General features: G+C 36.4%; 1 protein-coding gene across 1 annotated transcript; it reads left to right on the top strand.

Moving 5' to 3' along the window:
• The first annotated feature begins 929 nt into the window (after positions 1 to 929).
• On the top strand, positions 930 to 10,343 carry LOC124308543 (uncharacterized). The gene is made up of 4 exons (XM_046771350.1): positions 930 to 1,084; positions 3,201 to 3,255; positions 5,761 to 5,919; positions 8,588 to 10,343. The coding sequence occupies exons 2-4, from the start codon at positions 3,211 to 3,213 to the stop codon at positions 8,774 to 8,776; spliced, it is 393 nt and encodes a 130-aa protein (XP_046627306.1). The 5' UTR covers positions 930 to 1,084; positions 3,201 to 3,210; the 3' UTR covers positions 8,777 to 10,343.
• Positions 10,344 to 11,139: the final 796 nt, after the last annotated feature.

The following is an 11,139-nucleotide window of genomic DNA, read 5'->3' as shown; positions in this document are numbered from 1 at the left end:
CCTGATGCGATAGTGATGTCATTCGTGTCGGGCGCCGGGCGTGCATGTTGGTATTATAGGTATGGACTCTTATACCACAACTGTGTCATTATAACAGAATCGCTTCAGACAATCCGCCTAACGTAAGATCTCTCTGTCTGTTTCCCTCTTGAGATCTGCTCATCGCCAGAGAACAGGTGATGAGCGTTGGTCAGAAATACAATCCGATCAATCGCAAAGGCTTTCCACCAAGAAGAAGAAGAAGAAGAAGAACAAGAATAAGATTGAGAATAAAAATAAAAACAGGTGCCAGATATAACAGACGCTGACCATTGGTCAAAAATACAATCCGATCAGTTGCAAAGGTTTCAACCAACAAGACGAAGATGAAGAAGAACAATAAAAACAGCTCAGATAAATCAACAGAATAATAAAAACTATTTTATTCAGACAATCACTTCGTGTGTGTAATTATGTATGAAGCATTGATTTCTGTTTACGTCGCATGTATCACAAACCATTCGCATGGTCAAGTTCGAATCTTATCAAGCGAAGTCTACCGAGCTTCTTAAGCATGAGAAAAAAATAACAATTTATTCGTCCGGACTGCGTGTTTTTGGTAATAATTTAACATGTTACGTAAATTCGAGCCGCAAAAACTCGGTCAAAGACGATTCGACGAGTGGTGGTGAACGGTGCTTGTCCTGTTGTAATTACGTAACGTCATACTCAACAACAAACTGGATCCTTAATATTTTCGTCGATACGGGTTTTGGTGGCATTGGGTGTGACCTACGCGCATTTACCATATATCTAATATATATATATATATATATATATAAAAATGAACGCACCATAGCATCACCATGCGTGACCACATCGCGTTCCGTTAAGAAAGAGTGGGGACTTTACGGAGGGAGTGAGAAGCTACTCTGCTCGGTAAATCTTCGCCGAGTTTCAGTTGTGTTTCAGTCGTTGAAGAGTCGACTCACTACTATATCGTACACTTCAGTGTTGTTCATCGCCAGCATTAAAAGAAAGTCAGCCTTTCGAAATACGATCCAGTTTACACAGTTAAGAGGACACCGGTTGATCACCACAGATTGTGAGTTTCATTTCGTAATAAGTTATACTTGTTGACATTCAATCGTTGTTACACTCTTGATGACGATGTTGTGTATCATCATCGTTGTAACTCATTGTCAAGCGTACATATGACATCGATATTCATTTCGACACTGTAACAGTCCCTTTTCAATGAAATCGTTTCCCATTGTCAGGTCAATTTTACGTCAGGTATTAGTGTACCAGTTATCGACACGTTTAGACCCAATTAAAAATTGACGGCTCAAATGGTGAATATATCGACGACTTAAACCAATTGCTACAGGGTTGGATACTAGAAATTTATCTTAGAACCAAGGGTCAAACAGATACAACCACAAAAGGTTGATAATTGGGACAGGGTCAAAACTGGCACTCTTACCTTATAACAAACGATATTGACTTCGTCGCGACAACACCGATGAATTTTCCGTTGAGGAGTTGAAACCGATTCAAACCCTAAGTTTGATTACCATATTTTCATACACCTCGTGCATAATTAGATGTCAGTATATATTAACGGAATCTGATCGACGGCGGTATACCGATTATTCATTTGGATTGGGCAATCGCAGCTTCGATCACGTCCGTGATTATACCGTAGTGACTGCTGATCTCATATCGATATACCTACACACTATCGAGGCCTCTTAAAGGGGCAACCATGACTTACAAAGAGCCCGTGACTATCTTTGGGAATACGAACGTTTGTAAGCCTCTGCATCAATTCCATGAAGGTATGCACGCATGCGTTGAATAGGAATCAAGTGTGTAGGTACACATGCTGAAAACGAATGGGTTTGATACAATTTGATCTGGAACTTCTGAAAAAAGAAACTGGGTCGTGTGATTTATTTTAACCATTGCATGTTTGTTTACCTTAAAACGTTCGTTTCGGTCTAATGTAACAGACCCTTCAAAGCTTGCTTGGAGGTTTTTAACTCTTCACGAAACTTCGACCCAACAGGTTCAGGATTTTCGTAATCGTTGCTCGCGCCAATGGATGTGGGAAACCTAGTCTATTGTCATTTATATTCGACGAACAGCAAACCGGTTGACCACCTAACGCTCTCTAAGCAAACTGCGCATTGTGAAGAAATTCTCACTGACATGCTAAGGTGATAATTGCAGGCTTTCGTTAACGATCTGAGTCAGAATACTTGATGTTACCATACCTCGAAGTTCAACTCTATTCACGACGAAGAAGAAGAAGAAGAAGAAGAAGAAATTGGTGTGATTCTGAACCTGTCGTACAGAACCTGATGTCTTGTTTCCCATATTCTACATTCTTTTGCAATCCTCTTCAGCCTCGTTCTCCTCCCTCAACTGATCCATGAAATTCAATTATAAACGAACGATCGGCTAAGGAGGTCAACGACTTGCACGTTTCCTCTCCGGTACGCCGGAACTATCAAGCTGAAATACTACACTTCAACCGTAGTACTGGTCGTTGGGTTCGTGGTAAGACTAAAAGATGCGGTTAGCGGTTCCAACCGTCCACTCTCTTTTTACCATCCTCTTCTCTTCGAACCAAACTGCTCGAACTACGTGGTCAAAGTCGAAAGCAGTCGGTTGTAGACACGCTGATAAGTATAGAAAAAAAAAAAAAAAATAATCCACAATGAAGGGCGTTGCTCAAGTCTTGAGAGAGAGAGAGAGAGAGAGATTTTTTTTTTCTCCTTACCCGCCGTGAGATCCGAGAGTCGAAGGGACCGGTCGGTTGGCTTGTAACCGTAGTTGAGAACGTCTGAGGTCGCAGAACGAGGATGTCTTCCGGTATGAGGAAACCGTGAGAAGAGATATTCAAAGATACTCGGAGCGCAACCGTCAACAATTAATTCTCTTCTTACGAAATACGCTTTTCGGTTATGCGGTATAAAAATATACTGTAAACGCATTATCGTTGGATGTGTAAATATAGCCTCAAGGCGATTCGATACGATCGCACAACATTTTTTCATCATGCATAATTTTTTATGCAGATATACGATGTTCTTCGTTATTCTCCTATTTAATACTTAAGTCGGAAATCTGCGATCCATATGTAGAAATAATTATCACGCAAACTTTTATGTGCAACTTTTAACGCCAATTTGTTTTTTCTTTGTTTGTTTTAGGTGAGGAAAAATGGCGAGTCTTACAAAACTCTCGATCATCAGGCTCTTCGAGCTGGTGAGTAACTTTTTTCGCATGTTAAACTGTCTGCAGGTTTCTTTTATACTCTATTTTAACACGTCAAGTATTGAGGTAGTTTAAATTAACAGGATTCCGAACATCGCTTGACTTTTTTTTTCCACGCCATCTTCTTCAGGCTTCAATTATCGGGTCTCTAGAACAAAAAATAAGTCGAGAAATCAAAAATACATAATTGACCGTATTAAATTTCATGAAAATTCAACCAATGAAACGGCGCTGAGATTTCCAACGAATCCTTGCCCCTTATTTTCTGTTTCTGTGAATAAAATTTTCCAACACGTCGAACGAGAATCTGCACATTTTCAGACGAAGATATGTGACTTCCGGCAATCGGTTTGAAAGTAGCAATTTAATTCCTGCGAAAAATCGTCTGCTTTAATCTCGTCGTGTAAGCGAAGAAGATCTGGGCGTGGTCCGTTACGAATATAGAGCTTGAAAGAAGTATGTACATATCTATGTAAACCGCAAATATGTCCATTGCGTGTGGATGAGGTTAGCATTGTCAGGAGAGTTTGCTCTTACTCTCGACTATGCGTAGCAGTCATCATTAATGTCGCTGTTAAACATCGGCGAATGTGTACGTTTATGTCGCATGTAGCCATGCGTGAGCGTGTGTCAATTTCCTTGGACGTGTTTGGCCACGTGAGTAACCGTCTGGAACAGAAATGACGTAACACGCAGTTATTGTGTCACGTACAATTCACAGTTTGCAACCACGAGATCGGTGCCTGCGTACTTCCATAGGTGGTCATGGGACTTCCGTACCGACGTGCGATTGTGCAAAAGAGCGATACGATGTCGTTTCCGTAGCTTTATCATTTCACTTCCTGACCTCCTTTTCATCATGGATCGAGAATAGTGCTAAGAAAGTATAGTTAGCAAACAAGTATCGAGGTTTGTTGATGCTCGTGTTTTGTGGATTTTGCTGTCACTTAAACGTCATTCTTAATTGCCGGGACGGATTAAATATCGGTTAGAATTCAAACGTAACGGTGGAAAAAACGCAGAATTACAGAATGCTTTTAGGAATAAATGAAAACGAGGTGAAGCAATGGATTGCAAAATGGAATTGATCGTCGATCAAATGACTGAATCACGAAAGAACATGGGGATAAAATCAGAGCAAACAGGAATTAATATACGCTCGTGTTAATTCTTGGAATTCTGACTTGCAGGCTAGCTGACACACTGAACTGATTAACAAATTAACGATGCTTGAACGTTCGGCATGGTAAACATTTCGTCAACGATTCGGAAAATTCAATTAACCATACTTCCATATCGATGTAACGAAACCTCGTAAAAGGAAGAAAGTAAAAAGTTATAAAAACATCCTCGATCATGCGTCAACTGTATCATAAATATAAACAATCGTCGCATAAATGATCAATTCTCGATCAGCGATCATCGTTATTAGCCATTCTTGATTTCTCATTCGAAATTCAAATGTCTTAGACGGAATTTACCCAAGCCTATTAATTCACCGTCCGTTGTACTATAAATAGTTTTGTTGTCGTTAATTCAATTCTTACGCTTTTATATTGTACACGCGTGACCATATGGTATGCGATTATGTACATAGTCGTACACACATCATTGAAACCGGTGAGTCGCATCTGCGCAGCAGCTTTTCTCGATCCAAGGCCATGGTGTGGAAGTGGCCGGTAGCTGGTGGGCACTTCTGAATCGTAATAATAGTTTCGATACCTATCCATATCCATTAGGGTAGCTCATATTTAACCTTTTTTTTTTTTAAGTTGCTACTCGAAAAATGTCTGTCAAATACTGTAAAAACAAAAAAATTGTCGTATATAAAACCTGTAGCAAGTAGGAAAATATTTAGAGGTCGCTACCAATTATTATAATATTTTTATTTATTTTTACGTCTACACCTTACGGACTTCTATGTATATTAGTTTTTTGTTTGTTTGTATTTTTTTTTTTTTTTGTATCGTGGTCCAATTAATCGTTCACCAATCAACAGCAAACCGCGCCCAACAATTCCGCAGTTGGCTGTTCTCGTCTTTTATCCGAAAGATTTTAATCGTCTCGGAGAAATTTTGATAACAGTTTTTGTTACCGAAATAGGAGTATCGCGTCAACTTGATTATCCCTGTTTCGTTTTCGGTAATGATTTTTTTGAACAATGATTAATCGGACCACGATACGAAAAAAATAAACTAATATTTATACAATTATTATTATTTGTAAAGTGTACACATAAATATATATATAAATAATATTGAAAAAATTGGTAGCAACCTCTGAATGTTTTCGTACCTTCTCCAGGTTTTATAAAAAATTCTTTTTCAACGTTTGCTGCAAAAAAAAGGAAAAGTTTAAAAATGAGCCACCTTGATATCCATCTTGTATTTCGCTGCGAAAATACGGATTTTCTGTTCTTTCTTGATTCGTCAAAACGGCAACATTTTAGGTACGACAACGAGCTTTCAGACACGAACATTTCCCGTTTGGTTTCAGGTCTTGGTCTGCGTTATGCTTGGACTGGAATATCACTCCCTTGCGGCATCCTCGAATTATACGATCATGCTCACCATGGGAACGATCGGTGGATACTTGATTATACTGGTCGGACTATTTGCCGCAACAATGATGGGGACTCCGGTGAATCGTCGTGTGGTAAGCGGATAAAAGTTTCAATTTTCATCCTGCTGTTTTTAGGCACGTGCATATCCGATTTTCGAATTGGAGAAATATATTTTCATACTCAAATTACACTTATCCAGCTTACGGTGAACAGTTATTTGTTACGTTTCATGAAAATGGTTTTCGCCAATAAGTTACAAGAATCTTCTGTTCTTAGCACGATTACAAAAGTTTTTTTTTATTAGCTATCGAATGAAATGTACTTGCAGCTTTGCATTTCGAATGATATTCTCTCTTTTGCTGTGCAAATTGTAGAAAATAATTTGTCGATATAGTCGACAGAGTTGACCGTGCGTATCGTGTGAATTGTATCTAATAAATAAATGTGTATTGCCCGATTTTCGATAGCCACGAGGAATACTTTAGGACTTGTTGAATAATGCATTCCATTATATACGTAATTCTTAGCCTTTCAGGGTGGAAACGAAGAGGTCGCGTAGGTCAAGGGTAGGTTTAAAAAAGCACGCGATGAAATTGATGCTCGTCTGTTAAATCCACGCGCAAATCTGTACAACTGAATCACCTTTGACCCACCTAACGATAAATAACCGTATTCGAACACGCAGCAGCGTGTGACCTAGAAATTTGAAAAACCCGAGTTAACGATCAGGAAGTGAGTCGTATAGGTCGAAGTCAACGCACGCAATTTTTATCTCGAAGCTTTCCTCCTGATCGTCTAATCTGTGTTTATTATATTTTAGTATTTTAGTATTCTTATTCAAGTATTGCCAGTCGTAAATATCTTAGTAATGCTTTTCTTCTTCTTTTTTTTCTTTCTTTTTTTAACGTATATTCTGTATATAAGCCAAAGAACAGATCAGAAGAATGTAAATCAAAAGAACATATCTTCAAGAAATTTACATTTCTTTTATGATACAATTGTTTATACAAATGAGGAACCAAAGGTGTCAATGGTGTAAAATAAACCTTTTAAAATATAGCGTAAACCATTAGCTACAACTTAAGCTTTGTTTCCGATCTTTGGCGCATCACGTTTTAAGAGTTACAACCAATCAAAGGTTGAGTGGGAGAGTGAAAAAAGAAAGCCGCGAAATTGTTTTTTCACGTGATTTTTAACCGACGATAAATAACTCGTTTACAAATCGTTTCACAGATTTCAAACAAATCTTGAATTATAGATTAAATCTTGATGCCGCTGTGTTTAAACTGTTTAACATATTCTATTTCCGCCAGTTATATACGTATACAACAACTGTAACGATAAAATCTTTAATAACATCGCGGTTTCGCGGGAGTTTTACTTGAAAATATAAACAACGATCTAGAACGAAGTATAACCTGAAACTATTACATATTGAACTCTATTTCAGGCCTAGTGTAAAAAAAAAATTAAAACAACTTAAAATCTTTGAATTTAATATATTTTTTTTTCTCCCTCCTTCACGACTAGCAAATTGTAGGAAAATATGTAGCGCGTGTAATTGTTTGAGAGGGCGAGGCTCCAATTCGCGTTCTTCGGTCACGAAATGTCGCGAGTAAATGGCTCTTTTGCACTTTGCCCTGCGATCCCAGCCCGGATTCCCATATTCTGTATATTAGAGCCAATAACGCGATCTGATATCGAGTGTGCGAGACTGCCGGGGATGGCAAGATAATACGCATTGCGTGTCACCTAGTCATCGGCTATTCTTAGCCATACCACGAGCCTTTAACGATAATTAACTGACGTTCTGATTACGCGTAACTTTTCCACATTTCACTTATATGTCCGTGTATACGAGACCCAAGCGGCCAATACCGCCAAAAATTTCTCCAAGTATTTTTCACCGGGGTGCAAGAACTTTATCGCATCTAACGATAACACGAGAAAAAGTTGTCTTCTTTATTTATCCAACTAAGATATTAAGAAATAAAGGACGGAAAAGAAAATTGATAAATCTTTTTTTTTTTCATATTAAGTTACACCGTCTAACGTGTGAGTTAAGCAAATTGCAGAAAAACGAGTAAACCCATTTTCTTTTATTTATTTTTTTTTCTTATACACATATAAATTTATTTGGATTAAGCAATGATAGGTATACATATAACGTCGTTCACGCGGTAAAGTAAACTTGAAAGCTGTTGTAATGAATATGGTGAGACGGGACTCAGTCCGTTGTACTGAAAATATCTGGGTCGTTGAGTATTAAATATATATATATATATACTCTGAAACATTTGAAAACAAATCGAGTCGGTTATATCTTTAATGTACAGGTAGAGCTACTCTGCAGACGAAATTGTTTGAAGTCTCACTAGAAAATGATAACTTTGTACAAACAACTTAAAAATGTATGTATATTAGAATAAAAAGAAAAAAAAACCACACGAATATTGAAACAGGTTGACTTTTCAACTGATACTTTGAGAATTGATCTTTCAAACATTATTGGATAAAAGTCGCGAGTGAATTTTTCGAAACTGTATTCTAAAGTTTTTGTTTCTAATATTTTCAATGCTTAGAAAAATCTTTCAATTCTTCTAAGTCAAAATAATACAAACATAAAACACACCGAGGTCCAACCGTAATGAATATGAAAGAGAAAAAAAAAAGAAAAAAAAAAAAATAATTTATAGACGGTTGATTTTCAGAAATTTAATTCGTTCACGTGGGTGATAATTTTATTTCCGTTTTTCGTAGGACCTCTTCTTCAGTGTCGTCGGCTGCGTTCTCTTCATAATCGTCGGCGCTGTGACCATCGATTATTACCAACACGTTTCTAATTACCAAAATCTCAGGGACATTGGTTTATCCAAGGGCTCTATAGCGGTGATAGAGGGTGTCTTCTTCCTAGTCGATGCTGTTTTTACCTTCCGAGGTGACGCTTGAAGTGTACACGGCTGAAGAAGCTCGCTTCAAAAGGGACTGCTCCTCGTCTATACATATATACAGTAATTATTATAATACCACTAATAGCGAATACACAAGTGCCCGGTAAGTTTTGCAATTATCATAAAAATTCTTCAGAATCAAAGTATATCTGATGCAAAAAATTTGACCTGCGGTTCTGAAAAAAAAACAAATGCATCTCATTTGGTGGGCGACTACAAAATCAATATGGCCGCCAATGCTACCGCCTATTGAGATTTTATTTTTAGCGTACAATCGTTTTTGGCGTTTGAAGGTTAGCCATTGTTATCCCAGGTTACAAAAAATTATCGCCACAGCGGTTTGGCTGTCATTTTAATGCGAAACAATTTTTTTCACACTTAGTATTCAGTTAGCAAAATTCACTCGTATAGCTTATGGTTCACTCTTGATTATCATCAACGCTATAAATTATAGGTATAATATAATATTACGTACCATCAATGTGTTACTGTCAAAAACGTGTTATTCTTGTCAAACTATTGATCGTGTCGTTTAGTGTTTCATAGAATTTGTTTATTCGTTTTTACTCCAATGAGATTTACAATATGATTTTTTTAATTCCTCATATTCCGAACGCGACTAGATTTCGGAAAGCATATTTATCAATCGATCAATAGACATTGTGCAAATTGCATAATGTAAATGTATTGCGTATACTCTTGTAGAGAGGTGGAAATTTTAATATATGAATATTATTCTACGCGGGAAAAAAATAAATAAAATTACCATTGAATTAGGTGATTATTAACATACGTAAACAGTGAAATGAACAAAGCTTAATTTTTTGTTATACTGTATTTCAATATTTCCACCAGGGTATGTAGTATAGTAGCAATCGTTCAATGATTATAAATTTAAATTTCTAGTATAAATCGCAACATTATCGCCATCGGATAAAGTAGCAGTCCCTGTTAAACAAAGATTTATTTCATAATGATAATTATTGATATATACATACATACATATATATATATACACACACACAGAGAGAAATCTATATTTATTGTTAACGTTAATGATATAGATTATTACATATGTATGTATGTTTACGTATAATTTATAGTAACAACATAAATGTAAGTTACGTGTAATTGATATTTGCCCATCGTACTATTGCATCTCATTTAATTGTAAGACGAAAGAAAACAGAAAAAAACGTGTTATTGTAAGTAGTACAACGGAATTGCGATTCAATTGTAGAACAGTAAAGAAATGATCATGATCAATGTTAACCTACATGTACAATTTTTACGTTTATATCATCTTTTTTTTTTTTTTTAGACAATGTTTAATGTTTGTCGATGTTTCGCTCTTGCAGTTATTTAATTTCCAATTTCTTTTTTATAAGCCTCGATGTACAACATAATTTTCGATACATAATATATACGTTATTACGATAAGCCCAATATGTCGACAAAGAAACATATGTATGCTTACACATTATGTATGTATAATATCTACATATATAGGTATATATGAATACCTAGATATCTAAATCTGTTAAAATCTTTTATTTTCATTTGCATTCCTTGTTTTTTACTTTTCACTTTACTCTTCTACGTATAATATATCTATTAAAGTTTTAGTAACTCGTGAATTTCGAATAAAGATACAACTTATGCTTGCTAAGTATACACTACGGAAGGACAGAAATGTTAAATAAGATGGCTGGAATAGACTTCTTTTTTGAAAGGACGTCTTATGAATATAATTATCACACCAGTCACGTTCGCGGCTACGTAGTTTCATCTGTAATTTTTATTCAACCTTCGCGGCGTTGTTTTTTTTCGTGTAAATTATATACCTACGACCAGTATTATGATTCTGACCTTTACCCCATTCAAAGCTAAACTTGTTTGATTTTTCATACTAGACGTGTTTGTACTTTTAATTTTTATTTCCACTCTTGTTCTTCATTGTCTCGAATTCAAAACGTTTGAATATTTGGGTACCGATGTTGCGAGAGAAAAAAATATTTTTTGATCGAGTCATTAGTCGAAACACGGGTTTATTTTCATCGTACGAAGAAAGTGTAGTACTGATTGGATTTATATTTAGTTTCAAAGTCACAGGTTCAAGTATCAGATAAGAGACGTTTTCAAACCACGTCGAAAGTTTAAAAAACAATCATCTATAGGAATTTGCCAGTGATTCGAAGTTGGGTAAGAATTTCGCTCAAGCACTGAAATTTAAATGTTAATTTTTAACTGTTCCTAATTGCTCTGGGGAAACAAGCCTGAGATTTCTGCCAGAGTCCATGATCCGAGGACCTGGGAGTCGATTACTCATGTGATTTCACTTTCCACATTTTCCACGATCCA

This window comes from Neodiprion virginianus, chromosome 7, assembly GCF_021901495.1.
Source record: "Neodiprion virginianus isolate iyNeoVirg1 chromosome 7, iyNeoVirg1.1, whole genome shotgun sequence".
Classification (NCBI taxonomy): Eukaryota; Metazoa; Arthropoda; class Insecta; order Hymenoptera; family Diprionidae; genus Neodiprion; species Neodiprion virginianus.
Note: the sequence above shows the minus strand (reverse complement) of the source record. Positions and strands in the feature narration are given on the sequence as shown.

Bases quoted from the DNA above. Each gene is read 5' to 3' on its own strand.
- LOC124308543 (XM_046771350.1), top strand. From the start codon at position 3,211: ATGGCGAGTCTTACAAAACTCTCGATCATCAGGCTCTTCGAGCTG. The intron at 3,256-5,760 runs GTGAGTAACTTT...GTTTGGTTTCAG, and splicing joins TCATCAGGCTCTTCGAGCTG to GTCTTGGTCTGCGTTATGCT. The intron at 5,920-8,587 runs GTAAGCGGATAA...CGTTTTTCGTAG, and splicing joins CTCCGGTGAATCGTCGTGTG to GACCTCTTCTTCAGTGTCGT.